The sequence below is a fragment of the Dasypus novemcinctus genome, chromosome 10 (assembly GCF_030445035.2).
Source record: "Dasypus novemcinctus isolate mDasNov1 chromosome 10, mDasNov1.1.hap2, whole genome shotgun sequence".
NCBI lineage: Eukaryota > Metazoa > Chordata > Mammalia > Cingulata > Dasypodidae > Dasypus > Dasypus novemcinctus.
This window is the reverse complement of record NC_080682.1, coordinates 80,369,759-80,385,969: the sequence shown is the minus strand read 5'-3', so window position 1 is coordinate 80,385,969 and position 16,211 is coordinate 80,369,759. Positions and strand designations below refer to the sequence as shown.

Genomic DNA, 16,211 nt, shown 5'->3' with positions numbered 1-16,211 from the left:
TTCTGAGGGCCAGTCAACACCAAATGTGGGCCACTCCAACTTGCACAAGGTCTGGAGAGTTCTGGGGGACATATGGATGCCATAATCCCCGGAAAAGTCTTTCTTGAAGTTTTTTAACATACAGTCAAAGACTGTAAGTTTGGATTGTGATGCTCCTATCCTTGAACTGGTGTTGTGGGACAAAAAAAGGAGGGGTGTCTCTCACAAGGCCATTCAGATGCCCACCTGTCCACGTCTCTTGCAAGACCTTAGGCTCATCTTAGCTAAGGAATTGGTGTAGAGTCCAGATTAGCCGTTATGCCATATGACGTAGCTGCGGAGTACAGGTTGGGGCCCAATTGGACTCCATAGCACAGGCTGTGGAGCCACAGACTAGATCAGCAGAGGCAAGCCTCTGCAGTCCCCATTCATTCATGCAATCACTCAGAGGTTACACAGTCCCACCCAAGGGACTACCTTATCCTGGAATCTTGAATCTTGAGAATTTAGGAGGTGATCATTTTCCCCTTCCATCAGGAGACAGGCCTGACTGGGACTCAGAACCCCGGGGTCTTACCTTTCCAGTGTCTTCTGATGTTGTTCAAGCCACCCCACCACCCAGTCAGGCCAGGTCAGAGGACGCAGCCCACAGGGATCTTTTCCCCAAAGGAGGCCCCGTCGAGAGGACAGGTAGCACCTCCTCATTCATGTGGAGATCTCTGCCAGCTACACCCACCAATCCCAAACTCGAGGCTCAAAGAGCCTGTTCGGTTGGGTTTCCTGGTCAGGGAATCAAATGTTACAGCAAAGCCAGGAGTTCTAAGTGACAGAAAAACCCAAACAGGACTCGGAGAGGTGGAGGAATAGATTTATTATGTGTGGGCCCAGAGGAGAATCAATCTCCAAATTCTGAGCCCCATGTCTCAGGTTTCATAGGTTTATATAGGATTTTATGTGGGACTAGCAAGGCTCTTGCTCATTGGTTAGCACGTTGCTAGGGGAAATTTTGCAAGTGGGGTTAGAGAAGCAGAAGGCAGGTGCAAGGTCATGCTTTTGTGGGCTGATTTACAGAAGTAGGGGTCAGGAATGGTTTGTTATATTAAGAAGCACAGGGCAAGAGTGGTTCATTAGATATTCTCCTACAAGGCCATGTTTTATGGGCTGATTTAAGAAGAGGGGGCAGGAGTGGCTTGTTAGATATTTTTCGGGAAGGTTATGCTTTTTATTTCTCAACAAAATAAAATCACATCAGTTCTCTTTATCATAAAATGTTAAGAGTAAATGGTTATTATCTTGCTTCAACCTACTTCCCCAACTTCATCTCTTAGTAGTTCTCACTGAGCTCTCTGACCTCTATCCCAAACTTGAGAAAAACAAAGCTCTTATCATACTTGATCTTGCTAGTTATTCTTTCAGTCTTAACATGTGACATTCTACATGCTCATCTTCTGCCTGAAAAAATATTCATCTGACAATACTCTTCTTCATCCTTTGGGATTCATATCAAATGTTACCTCCTCTGTGAAGCCTTGTTTGACTTCCCTAGATAGTTGCTCCTTTGTGCTCCCACAGAATGTCTATTTAATCTGCTTATAGCAATTAAATTTTATTGGGTTTATCTTTTTTTGCCACCTAGATCAGTGCTGTCCAATAGAAATACAATAGAAGCACATGTAATTTTAACTTTTCTAGTAGCTACATTAAAAAGGTAAAAAGAGCCCTCCCTTGCCTTTCCCCCTCTGTTCTGGCCTTCTGCCCTGTTCTGGCCTTCTTTGCCCCTGGCCCAAATCAATACACAAGTAAACCTGGGGATTTAAAACCTGTAATGGGGAACTGTAGCCTGTAAATCAGCCCTTTTTATCACTCTTCAGTCCCTTCTTCTCTACCTGGGACCCATGATCTTTTATTTTCTCCTATTTCTTTTCTCACCATTCCTTAATAAATTACTGACTGAACTTAAAAAAAAAAAGTAAAAAGAAACAAATGAAATTAATTTTAATAATATATTTTATTTAATCCAATATGTCCTATATATTATTTTAACATGTAATTAAAAGAAATTATTAATGAAGTATTTTACCTTGTTTTGGTACTAAATCTTTGAAATGTGTATTTTATACTCACATCTCAATCTGGACTAGCCAGCCATATTTCAGGAGTTCAATAACGACATGAAGTTCATGGCTTCTGTATTGGACAGCTGGTGTGAGCCTCAAAAGGAATCATATCTTGTTCATTTTTGTATTCCCCAGGTGCTGACTTGTAAAAAATGCCTAATAAATGCTTGTTAGACGAACAAATGAATAAATGAACAATGACAAAAAATAACTAGTACTGATTGCTTACCGTGTGAAAGCAAGTATGATAAGTGATATAAGTAACAGTTTATTTCTTTCCTTACTAGAGAATGGTTGATGCCCTGCAATTGGTTGGCACTCAATGGCTACTTAATAGTCATTAAATAATTAAGTAGTTTTAGGGAAATTACTTAGCTTTTTATTACCTATTTGTAAAAAGAAGCAATGGGTGAAGTGACTCTTAAGGTAAAACCACTTCAAAAATAGCATGGGTATAAATAAACACAGAGCATTTGGAGAAAGGTCATGAAAAACAATGAAAGGACAGATAGTAAGTTCTAGGAGGTAATGTCAGGCAGAATGGCACGTGCTTTGGAATTAGACCCATCTTGATTAAAATCCAACTCTCCTATTCAATTGTATGATCATAAGCAATTCAATTAAAATAAATTCCCTGATCTTCCATTTCCTTATTGGTAAAATGGAGATAGTAAAGTTTGGAAATGTATATTAAGTATCTGGTATATTAGGAGATCTTCTAAAAAAATAGAAGATAGGCATTGTGCAGTTTGAAATTATTTTATGATCCCCAAAAGAGAAATATTATGCTTTAATCTAATCCATTCCTGCAGGTCTGAGACCCATTTGACTGGATTACATCATTGGATATGATTCATGTTCAGTCTCCGCCTTCTTGCTGGGTTTGATACAAAGAGAGAGACAGACTAACATGAACAGAGGAAAAAGGGAGCTGTCATGTTAGTTCCTGCAGTGTGAGAGGTTCATACAACAAAACCAGGAGCTGAGGTTACTCAAGCAATTGAGTGCCACTCTCCCACATCAGAAGGTCCCAAGATTGGTTCCTGGTACCTCCTAAAGAAAAGATGAGAAGAGAAGAGGAGCAGACACAGAAGAACATGCAGCAAATGGACAGAGAGCAGACAGTAAGTGCAAGGAGATATAAATAAAGTAAATCTTACAAAAATATATCCAACACATTGCTGGTACTTTGAATTGGCAGCCCTTTGGCAAATTAAAATGGATATTATTCACCTGTTTTCTTAAGAGTCAACAAACATTTTAGATAGTGCTTACCATGTTGCAGAAACTATTCTAAGTGCTTTAAAAAATTAAAGTCATTTGAGCCTCATGGCACTCTCTGAGGTAGAGTTATTGTTGTCATTTCCATTTTACCCAAGGGAAACTGATATTTGGAGGTTAAAGAACTTGCCTAAGGTGGTAGTGGCAGAGAAGTTGGGTGTACATGGTATCGAAGGCCAGGACATGAGAATTTTGAGAAGGAAGTTTTATTTCGACCAGCCAGACTTGATGGACTCTTGTCCTGATAAAAACCGAGCCCCAAATAGAATTTTTGGGTTCCTTTTATACAGAGGATATAAGAGTGGGGAGTCAAACGGTGCTTGTCTGCAAAAGGACTTTTTCTTAGTTTTTTCAAGTGTTTTATTTGAGTATTAGATAGATTATTTCCTCCAGGTAAGCTTGAGTTAACACATATCCTCCACATTCCAGATAAGTTTGAGTTAACACATATCCCCTACATTCCAGATAAGTTTTTAGCACAACCCCCCACATTCCAGGTAAGCTTGACACATTTGGCTTGTATCCTCCCTGAATATAGAAAGCATATAGAGTTTATACTTCTCAATTGGCTTTCTAGGCGTATTTGGATATAAAATGAGTTTGAATTTATGCACAGGCTATATTATTTCCCCCCTTTGATGCATGCTTAAGGTTACTAAGCTTTAGCATCACTATTTTTAGAGTCTCTCTGGACTAGACTGGTAGGTATATAGAGCCAGGAGATGGGTAGCTGTCTGCGTTTTCACTATACCATTTATTAGGGTGCGCATTCTGTTTACGATGAAAGGGAGGAAGGAAGGAAGTATGGTGCATCCTCCTATAAGGAAGGCAATTATTTCCAGTAGAAGCTTGAAATTGTTTACTATTGACTGCCAGCTTCCAAAGGGATTACTTAAATTCCAGTCATTCCAGGTCAGCACTGAAACATGAGCAATTTTTACCATTTTGCTTGTAATTTCAAAAATAACCTTTCCAGTGCTGTCTAGTTCAAGGCAGCAGTTAGAGAGATTGAATTTTTCACAAACTCCCCCTTCAGCTGCCCGGAAATGTCTAGGGCGAGATGGTTTCGATAGATAGCGTTTTTGAATTTAGTTTGTTGTTGGGCTACTAAGTTTAGAGCATGGGCAGTTTCATTAGTTATTATTTCTACCATGGCTTGTAAGTGGATGATTTGGTTTAGCATATAGATAGGGGTTCGATAACCCCACATGCCATCCTCTGCTCAATTGCTGGCCCATAGGTAGCAACAGAGCTAGGATTCCACACCCAGGCATTCAATTCTAGAGTCAGGGCTCTTAGCACTATACGTCATTCTCCTCAAGACAATCATTGCCAATTTCCCTTTTTTTTTTTTTAAGATTTATTTCTTATTTCTCTCCCCCCCCCTCCCCTGTTGTGTTCTCTCTGTGTCCATTTGCTGTGTGTTCTTCTGTGACCTCTTCTATCCTAATCAGTGGCACCGGGAATCTGTGCTTCTTTTTTTGTTGCATCATCATATCGTGTCAGCTCTCCATGTGTGTGGTGCCATTCTTGGGCAGGCTGCGCTTTCTTTCACGCTGGATGGCTCTCCCTATGGGGAGCATTCCTTGCACGTGGGGCTCCCCTACACGGGGGACACCCCTGAGTGGCAGGGCACTCCTTGCGGGCATCAGCACTGTGCATGGGCCAGCTCCACACGGTTCAAGGAGGCCCGGGGTTTGAACCGTGGACCTTCCATGTGGTAGACGGACGCCCTATCCACTGGGCCAAGTCTGCTTCCCATGCCAATTTCATTAGAACAAACCTACAATTGGCTGCTCTAAGAAATGCCATAACAGAGAGATTTAATGGCTTTGTTTAAGGAAGAAAGTGTAATCTCAGCACTGTTCTCTGCTGTAGAAAATAGGAGACTATGATCTGCATCAAATATAAAGTTTATTTTCTTGAAGAGTCATACCTCTTTTTACCCTGACAATCTTTTAAACCAAGATGTGGTTCACTGCCTAAGGTTCACCCAGTTTAGGACATTTATTTGCAAATATATCTAGTAGGAGGCTTCTCACTAGAAACTCAAGGCACTGTTGTTTTTCTGTATTTTTGTTTTTTAATAGCCAATTGCTTTTTTTTAAAAAAAGATTTATTTATTTCTCTCCCCTTCCCCCCCAACCCCAGTTGTCTGTTCTCTGTGTCTATTTGCTGCGTCTTCTTTGTCCGTTTCTGTTGTTGTCAGTGGCATGGGAATCTGTGTTTCTTTTTGTTGCATCATCTTTTGTCAGCTCTCCGTGTGTGCGGCGCCATTCCTCGGCAGGCTGCACTTTGTTTCACGCTGGGCGACTCTCCTCACAGGGTACACTCCTTGTGCGTGGGGCTCCCCTACGTGGGGAACACCCCTGCATGGCACGGCACTCCTTGCGCACATCAGCACTGCGCATGGGCCACAATTGCTTATTTTTTAAAATATACTTTTATTAGAGAGGTTGCAAATTTACAAAACAATCAAGAACATGTGTGGACCCATATAATATCCCTCCATCAACAGACTACATTGTTGTGGAACATTTGTTACAGATTATGAGTAAATATTATCAGACTATTTCCACTAACTGTGGTCTCTAGCGAACATTTGGTATACTTTTTCTGTACCCCCCTATTATGAACACATTACATCTTCGGTATTGATGCAAGAATATTACAATACTGCTGTTAACTATAGTCCATCAGTTACATTAATTGTATTTTTCCCATGATTGTCCACATTCTTACCACCTTGCAATAGTGATGTACATTTGTTCTAGTTCATAGAACATCCTTGTATTTGCACTATTAATCACAATTCTCATCCACCTCTGGATTCACTATGTTATTCAGTCCCTAGATTATTCTCTAGCCTTCTTTCAATTGGCATTTACATCCCTAGACTACTTTTTTCAGCCACAATCCCATTTATAGACCAGCTACGTTAGTTCTACTCTCTATAATGTGTTACCATCAAATCTCTCCATTTCCAGTCAAGTTAACTAAAACTTCCACATACATTAAGCATCACTATGCCTTTCAGTCCACCTTTAGTCTCATAATAGTCTTTAATCTAGGTTTTAAATCCATGTATTTATTCTTCTTCAATTCATATTAATGAGACCATGCAATATTTGTCCTTTTGTCTGGCTTGTTATGTCTTCAAGGTTCATCCATGTTATCCCCAATTTCATTTCTTCTTACAGTCACATAATATTCCATCATATGTATATATCACATTTTGTTTATCCATTTATTGGTTGATGGACACTTGGGTTGATTCCATCTTTTGGAAATTGTGAATAATGCTTCTGTGAATATAAGTGTGCAGGTGTCTGTTCATGTTAGTTTCCAGTTTTCTGGCTATATTCCTAGTAGTGAATTGCTGGATCATATGGCAGTTCTAGATTTAGCTTTCTGAGGAACCACCAAACTGTCTTCCACAGAGGCTATACCATTTTACATTCCCACCAACAGTCAAGGAATGTTCCTATTTTTCTATGTCTTATCCAACACACTTACTATTTTCTCTTTTTTTAATAATGGCCATTATGTGCAGTGTGAGATGATATCTCATTGTTTTTAAATATATTTATTTTTAAAAGTTACATAGATCGCACAAAATGTTACATTAAAATCATTGTCGTTTTGATTTGCATTTCTCAAATAGCTAGTGATATTGAAATTTTTTCATGTGCTTTTTGACCATTTGTATTTCCCTTTTGGAGAAATTTCATTTAAGTCTTTTGTCCATTTTTAAATTGGATTGTTTGCTCTTTTATTGTTGAGATGTATGATCTCTTTATATAGAATGGAACTTAAACCCTTATCAGACACGTGGTTTCCAAATATTTTCTCCCATTGAGTGGGCTGCTTTTTCTCCTTCTTGGAAAATCCTTTGAATCACAAAAGTATTTAAGTTTGAGATGGTCCCATTTATCCATGTTTTCTTTCACTGCTCATACTTTTGGTGGTAAGGTTTAAGAATACACCACCTACCACCAGGTCTTGAAGATGTTTTCCTACATTTTCCTCCAGGACCTTTGAGGTTCTAGCTTTTATATTTAGGTCTTTGATCCATTTTGAGTTAATTTTTGTATAAGGTGTGAGATAGGGGTCCTCTTTCTTTCTTTTGGCTATGGGTATACCATTTAACTAGGTAATATGATTCAAAGTCTAGAAGTAAGAGTCTTCCAACTTTGTTCTTCCTTTTGAAGATGTTTCTGTAGGAACTTTTTTTAAAAAAAAAAAAAAGCACAGCACCCAAAGAGCAGGAAATAGGTGAGTCAGACTCTGCAGCTTATACTTTGGACATGTTATGTTACAAGGAAATGACAAATTAGTGATTCCCATTTCTGGGCATCTGCAGCAGCTGTATTCTGATCATGTGCAGAGGGAGTAAATCCCTTAAAAAGAAAGAAAAGGAAAGGAAGAAGACACAAAAAAGAAAATAATAATCCCCAGGTCTCAGGGATCTATTACTGTGCACAAATGAGATCCAAACAGTGACAATGTTACCCACAAAAGATAGGCATAGCAATAATTATCAAATTAGATGTGGGAAGAAATTGGTCAGCAAGATGGTTTCTTCTTTTCATGGTGATACTTGCAAAACAGGTAACAGGTGAGATCTTAAAAAATGTTGCAAGTCTTGTTCTTCTTCACAACACCTGTGAGCTAGGTAACACCAGGGCATTTTTATAAATAAACAGGGCCAGAGGAGAAAAATGAGAACCGGAATCCTTTGTTGGGACACAGGATTGCTTTAGAGGACCCAGGAACACTTAGATTAAAGCTGTTGTGTACATAAGGGCCAGATCATTCATGTCTATGTGGAAACCAAACTTACTTCACATCAGCCTGAAACAAAACAGCTACTGCATATATCTTTGACTTTCTTTTTACCGATGAAGAAATGAAGCTACGAGGACCTGTGCATACTTATCCATACTGGGCAATTGATGGAAATGTTAGAAATCTGAAAGGATTTTACATTCTTAGGTTGATATTATTTTTCCTAACTTTTTTTTCCTCTAATAGGCTTTACAACTATTTTTAAAACAAAACAATTGGGTGCAGGGCAAGGTAGAGATCACCAAATGAACTCCAGAGAATAACTGCACTCACTATTAAAAAAGAGTGTCAAGAGAATTTGGCTCACTTGAGAAGAGCTGTCTGAAACTCCTATGCCTGGAAAGTGAACAACATTCTCTGATCATTCAGATGCATTGTAGATAGTTGCAATGAGCTCTCCCCTGCAACTACAATGAAAGGTTTGTTTTCTTTAATTTTGTCAAAATAAACATTTTAAATGTGAAACAGTTCATTTTAAATTGTTCATACTCCCCATTGTCACGTAATATGTAAAGATAAATCATGGAAAAAATAATTATTAATTCAGTGAATTTCATGAGTGACATGTGTAAGAGTCTGTGCTAAGCATTGTAGGGAATACAATAATGTACAAGGACAAGAAATAATGAGTTACTCTTGTTTTGGGGAAGGAAAATAGAGCACAAGCAGAAAGATTATGGGGTTTGGTATCAAACAGACTTAGGTTTCAATCCCACCTCTGCTACCTAACAGCTATGTGACTGTAAGCAAGCTTCTTGTCTCATTGGGTCTCATCTTCTTATACAAAGTTCAGATGACTATATGAATACTTGCAAAGGGTTGTTGTGAGGGAAGAGTGAAGAAGCAAACCACAAAACTTTTTAATAATATGTTGGTGGAAAAATATGAGTTAGAAAATGACATATGCCATAAGCAAAGGGTTTGCTTAGAGCAGGAAGAGGTAGCATTTGCTTGACTTACTTGTTTTTTGTTTTTAAAGAAATTATGAAATTCTGTGGGATTGATAACAGCTACAATTATATTAAAACAAGAGCAATTTGGGTGTTTATTCTGATGTATATGATATCTCTCTGTAGGCTGTAAACCATAATACATTTTTGGCTAGGTATAATTTACCTTCACTTACAGCACAATAATGTTTCTATACATGTATCGAAAGCACACAAGGGTGTTTCATATTTGAATAAAATTATAATGCAATTGATCCCAATATACAGTAAGCCAACTTTCAGGGTTCTTATTGGAGAAAAATGGAAAAGGTAGTTGATTGAATGATTAGTTTTTTTGGTGTTACCACAAGTTCTAGTTTAAACTCTGGCAATGCAGTCTTCATTGCCTTTTGTAAAGACAATCACTCACTTTTTGTAGATATAAAAATGTTCTGTATTTATTTAAGAATGATGATGCAGTATGGATGATTCTGGCTATACAACATGCTCTACAATGAGATTGTATGACCTTGGAGAGGAAGTCCTTAGATTATTTAAGTCCTCCTCCAAAAAGCACTAGGCCCATTCGCAGGGGTCCCTGCTGGAAGTACACACTGACTTGAATCCAGTAAGATGCTTTGATGCTCTGAACTCTAAAGCTTTTTTTGAAATCTTAATATACTCATTAAAATTACTTAATTTCATTATGTGTTTTCCTCAGGACTAAGCATTAATTTATGCTTTCATACTTATATGCATATATATCTTTCAAAAATCAACATATTTGCATAAAATAAAAAAATATGTAAACAAAATGTTCTCAGGAAACAGTGCCTAAACCTTACCAGTGGTTCACTTAGCATCATGTCTTACAAGAAGATGCCCCTAAACCCCTTTGTTGGATTGGATTGGGTCCTCTATGTGTTCCCTCATCCTGCATTATATTGGAATTATCTGTTTACACTACACTCCATGGAAAATACTGTCTTACCCAACTTTATATATGTAGTTCAGGATCAAGCACTTTAAAGAAAGGCATTCATCTGAATTGAACAACGTAAAGGCTAATTAACAAATCTAAGTCAGAGGTTCTTAATAAGGGGTCCTTGAGCTTGAATTTAAATTCAAAAAAACATTTTTCTTGTGGGGACACTGTTGGTATGGGTGTGATGTATTTATTAGGTAATACACAGTATAGGGTGGACTTAGTAAGAGGTCAGTGGTTTTCACCTAACTGGCAAAAGGGTCCATGGAACAAAAAAGGTTAAGAATGCCTGATGTAAGTACTGTAATCTTTGTTTTCCTGTTGGTGCCTTTTTCACAGGCTAGACCTTTGGTTCAGATATCTCCTGTATGTTTTGGAGAGAATGCTATGCAACCTTATCTAAGAAGTGCTTCACCTGACCCTGGTGGCTATTTCAAAATTTTGCTCTTGTACTGTGTTCTATGCACATAGTTCTTGCCTAACTTTGAGGAATGTATCATCCCTGAGGGTAAGCAGTTGTGTTGTTTTTTCATTCTGTACTCTCTTTATTCCTAATTCTGGTCTGTGAGCTGCTGGATGGCCGAAACCATGGAATTCAAATCAAGATTTCCTAGGCTCAGGATTTAAGTCTGCAACAATGTTGGTAGCTCAAACTTTTGTAGTTCGAGTTAGGTGTGGCACTGTGAATTCTTTCTGCACTACTGGCAGAGCCTGGCCCTGAAAGAAATGGAATCCCTAAAGAAAATTCACGCGGTCCCATCCTGGCCCATCCTCAAATTACTCACCTGTGTGTGCTATTCACTGTGCCAGGAGCTTTCATTCATTTTAAATTCTCACAATCCTTTATTAGGTTAATTTTATTTAAAAAACTTAATTATATTATATAGAGAGCATAGAGTGCACTAATCGTAAATATACAGTTCGATGAATTTTTACAAATGTATACATCCCTGAAACTACAACCCAGATCAGGATACAGAATGTTTCCAGCTCCCATTAGGTTCCCTCTTGTCCCTTCCCAGTGAACATCCCCCCTCGTCCAGAGGAAACCACTAGCATAACTTCTCTGACCATCAATTCGTTTTGTACGAAACTATTTTGAAGGAAGTGGAAGGTGGAATGATTTGGCCCACGGTCCCAAGGGGCTGGACCAGACCGAGGCTCGGTTCCAGGGGACGCGGGAGTTCCAGGTTTTCAGAAGGCGACAGCGCCGCTCTCCTCGACCAGAACTAGTCCCACCAAACTGGTAGTTTTTCATGTGGGTCCCTCATATCCACCAAATGGCCAGAAGGCCCCCAAGCCCCACTAACAGGCGCGCGTGGTCCCACGTAGGCAGTGCCCGAAAACGCCACAATGGCTGCCCGGCGGTCTTCCGCGCGGACCTCGCCCCATCTTCCCCACCTTTCGAGTGCGCGCCTCTCCCGCGCGACATGCAGTCAGGCGTGGTCCCCGGCGTGCCCCGCTGCGACGAGAGCAGCCGACAGGGGCGCTCCCAAACCCGGAATGTGCGGCGCGCGCCCATTGGCTGAGCTTTCCTTCACGGAACGTTCGGCCGCAGAACCCACCTCCCAGGCCTCTCTCCGCGTCCCCATTGGCTGTTCGTATTCCTTCGGCTCTCGCTCCGGTCCCCCGCCCGCCCTCCTCCCGTCCAGATGGAAACAGGGTTGGGGGGTGGAAGGCTCCAGCGAGAGGAGGGTGAGCGGTACCCTGGTAAGGGGCGCGAGAGAACCAATCAGGTGTAGACGTGAAAAAGAGGCGCCGCGCCAGCCAATTACATCCCGAGGTCTGGGTCGGGACTGGCTGACGCGCTCGCTGGTCGCAGCCAATGGGCGTGTCGGTGTCCGTCAGCTCTTCAGCAGCCGGTCCGGGGCGGTGAAAAAGCGAGTGGAGAAAGCGCGACGGCGGAGCCATCGCTGGACGTCCACGGGAAAGCGAGGCCCGAGCTTCTGTGTCTAGGTGAGAGGCAGGAGCGCGGGCTGGGGAGGCCGGGCTGCGGGCTTTTCGCCTGGCTTGGCCAGCGGCTGCGACTGCGGGAGCCGGCACGTCAGGCCCGGCCGAGGCGGAGGCGGAGACCCGCTTCTGAACCCTCGTCCCTACCCTTGTTCCCCTAAGCGCGGGGTGCGCTGGCTTCAGCCCGCTGGTCTCAGCGCCGCTTGGCCAGGCCGCCGCCCTCCGGAGGCCGGGGACCGCAAATGGGAACGTAGGGAAGGGCCCGATTTGCAGCCGGAGCCCAGGGGCGCCGCCTGGGATGGGGAGGCCGCGTAGAGGTAGAGAAGGTAGAGCGGGTAGTTAACGGAGGAGCGGGCTCGGGTGCTTGAGGGTGGGAACAAAAAAAGGCCTGTGACGGGAGTATTGCGGGTCTAAGAAGGAAAAAAGTGACGGGAAAAAAGCGATGCTGAGGAAAGGGTCCCCAGAGAGAAGGTGCGAAGCCGGGGAGTATGGTTGGTCCGTTGGAAAAAGGAATTGCTAGGTGATAAAGGGGAAGACGAGCTGTGTGGGAGTGAAGGAAGGACAGGCTTGGGTTTTGAAGGTTAAGGTCTCTGGGCAAATTGGTACTCGTGGTTCTGAGGCATTCATTGAAACCGGAAGGTGACTGAGAGAAGGTTTTTGGTGAATCGTGGACGAGGCTGTTTGACCAGGAGGCGTTAGTTGGCCAGGAGAAAGTATACAAGACGCAAACGAGATAGATTTATATATGGCAGCTGAAGGGTGTGGATCTTTTGTGAGCAGGTGAGCAACTACAGCTGTTGGTTTTGGAAGATGCACCGAGACAGGAGAGCCAGATGTCTCAGATAGGAGTCAGCCAAGTTCATAGGTTCGTTGCCTTCTCATTGAGGGCTAAACTCACAGACTCCTTAACTTTCGCTGCTGAGGCTGATAGTCACCCTCTCCCCCTTCATGATAGTTCTAATTGTTTTGCTTCAGCAGCAAACTAACCCTCTCAGAAGTAAAGGTGTAAGCATTGTTTGCTTATGATTGAATGGCAGTGAGAAATTGCTTAATTTTTTACATAAAGAAAGAAGAATGTTGGGTTTAAAGTCAGCATCAGGGCATACATCAAGAAAATCTGCCCTATAGGGCAGTTTCTCAACTATCTTGTTGGGCATGTGTACTATATGCATAAAGTGATGCAGGACCTCTTGCGGTAGGTAGCACCAGTGATAAATTATCATATAGGTACAATTCTGTAATTTTGTGGGATCAACTATTTTAAGGCAGTGGAATTTGACTATGTGTCATACACGTTTGGAAAATTTTTCACAGTTCTGAGGAGAGTTTGGTAGCTAAATAGGATCAAAGTTCTTTTCACTTGGAGGAAAGAAAGAGGTGATATGTGTGTATCACTGCTCTGCCTATTTTAAGCTTTTGGAATTTTTCTTTGTGGGTGGAGGTTGGAGCAGAAAAGAGATAGGAAGAAAGTGGCCCACTGCCATTTTTCTAGTAGATTTAAATGGGAGAAAGTGATAGATATTGAAGTATAATATAGGAAGGATTGTGAAGTTACACACTTTCTTGACATAGAGTTGACAGAAATTAAAGAGGGCATTTGTTGTATTGGATGTTTTTTATAACCAGATCAGAAAGTATCATAACTAATGAGCCATTTTTTAAGTTGTAGAAATAATTTTGTGGAAATAATTTCTTGGTAATTCTATTTACTGTGATCCCATTTTACCCATAGTGAAACCAGAATACCTAATTACTGAGGCAACCCAGAGCAGAGACGTAATCCAGGTGCCATGCAGTTAATCACAGAAGGTTTTGAATTAGGGGCACAGGTTATTGGAAGACATGAGAATAACATTCCAGTGTTTTGGACAGGGTATAAGAAACTGGACAAGAATAACAAACTAAAAATGTTGTTTTTAAAAAAACGGATGCTTTGAATGAAGATAAATTAGGGGTGTGGAAATCAACTAAGTCTGTTGTAGTTTAATTGATAAATTATAGTCCTATATGGTGGCTAGGAGAAAAGAATTTGAACAGGTGTTGGTGTACTGGAGATAGGTAGTAAAGGAAAGAGCACACAAATAGTTTTTGATAGTTAGGATCATGTGGTGTAAGTAAGTTGGTAATTACAGCAACATTTATTGGGTGCTGTTGGTGCTAGCCTGTGTTTTGAGCTTTCCAAGCATCATCTCATTTTAATTACCCCTACTTCATAGATGAAGGAACTGAGACACAGAGAGATATAGCTTGCCTAAAGTCACATAGCTAATAAGTGGCAGGGTCAAGGTTGATTAAGTTAGTCAGGTTTCTTGAGCATTTCCGTGATGCCTGGGACTGTACTAAATGTTGGGGATTCAAAGTTGACAAGAAAATCCAAAGGTCAAATTAGAGATCATCAGGAGTTAGTAGAAGAAGAACCAGTGAAGACACAGAAAAAGATTATTTGGAGAGCTTTTTGTGGACACTGTGGAATAATATTCCTAGAAAAACTGATATAATAGTTTTACAAAAGAAGATATTGTCAGCAGCAAAGTATGTGCATAGCTGAGAGACTGAAAAAAAAAAAAACAAAGATTGAGAGAAACCATTGAGTTAAGTAAGAAAAAAATTAGTTTGAAATTAGTCTCTGGAAAGCTGGAATGATGATATTAAGATGTGGGCCAGTAATTAATCATGTTTCGTAGAAAATAGTCTATACAAAATTCAATATTTGATATGGTTTCAATTATGGTCAAATTTGTAGGAAAGGTGTTGGTATGTCTTTAGCTGGTGAGATCATGAGTGGTTTAAAAATGCTTATAATTTTTGTATTTTCCTAATTTTCTAAAATGAACCTGTATATTTTATAGTTTTTTTGGCAAACTACTGAACTGAAATGGGTTAATAGTGAGGGAGTATGTGAGTGGGCTAGTCTGAACTGTGTCTGGGGTAGTAGAAAAGATTATCTTATTTCTATGTCTGTTCCATACAAGTCACTTTGATAGGCTTATAGATAGGCTTAGTGCCATCTTGGTAATAACTGGGCTGTTATTGGTGGAAACATACTGAAACTTTACTTACTGAAAGATGGCATTTGCTTAGTCTGAGGGATCAGGTTACTAAAGCACCCTGACTCATAAAGATACCGTCTTGACTGATGAACATTTGTTTTCTTAGGGTTTAGTAGGTGAACTTTAGGTTTAAAAAACCTCATAGACTTGAGCCATGTTAACTATTTCTTTTGGTTCTACACTCTTCCCGTTTCCCACATATTGGTTCTATAGTTCCTAACTTTGGTGGGTTTATTATGGGCTTATTTTGATACACAGCCTCAAATCAGTAAGACAAAATGAACGTGCTGAATTTATGTATTTAACTTAAATTCATCATTGTTTTCTGTTCCCAATTTGAACAGGAAAAGAGATGGATTTCAAGAATGTAAGTTTTCTTATCAAATAATTATTCCCAAGTAGACTAGTAGGATTTGCCCTAACATCAGTAAAGATTTATGCTTGGGATCTAGTTTTCAATTTAGTTTCATTTGGCGCAGAGGGACTGTGGAAAGAAAGTTAATATTAATGGGTTTCCTATTTCATCTAGGCATGGTGATATGTTCCTTAATTATATTATCACATTTAGTTCTCACACAGCCCTCTAAAATGGGTATCCCATTTTACAGATGAGGAAATAAACTGAAAAGGTTGGAGAGTTACTAAATGGCAGAGCGGAGATTCAAACCTTGCATTGTCTCATCCCAAAAACTTATGCTTATGAGGTAAACGGCAAGAAGGACTTGTTTGTATTAATACCTACAACTGAAAAATAATATCATGTAAGCTTAGTATTTAGTAACTATTTGTTACCTTAGAAAATGGGACTCTTGCTGTGTGTATTTGTATACTTAAGGACCCTAAATAAATGATAGTGATTTTTGTGTTTTGAAACTTTATATTACATTTTCTTGCTTTAGAGATGTATGTTTTCACATTTCACTATTTTTTAAAAAATTAAGATGTATTTTATAGGGTCTGTTTCACAATGTTTATGAAATGGATATTATGTCTTAAGTCAACTGTGTCTCAAACTTGAGAAAGTATGGTATATATATATGATCTTCCTGTCTTACGAGTTTGTTGTGTGCAT

At 40.2% G+C, this 16,211-nt stretch overlaps 1 protein-coding gene across 8 annotated transcripts in view; it reads left to right on the top strand.

Annotated features, from left to right (window-relative positions):
* Positions 1 to 11,779: 11,779 nt before the first annotated feature.
* Positions 11,780 to 16,211, top strand: part of FAR1 (fatty acyl-CoA reductase 1) — a 75,040-nt gene continuing 70,608 nt past the window's right edge. For 3 of the 8 annotated variants that reach the window (XM_071218205.1, XM_071218203.1, XM_071218202.1), the window contains exons 1-2: positions 12,016 to 12,095; positions 15,748 to 15,843. In XM_071218205.1, the coding sequence (XP_071074306.1) occupies positions 15,785 to 15,843 (59 nt within the window). In that variant the 5' untranslated portion in view covers positions 12,016 to 12,095; positions 15,748 to 15,784. Of the gene's footprint in view, positions 12,096 to 15,747; positions 15,844 to 16,211 lie in introns of all 8 variants that reach the window. The other 5 variants (XM_071218204.1, XM_004472524.5, XM_012530636.4 and 2 more) reach the window with 5 other exon arrangements.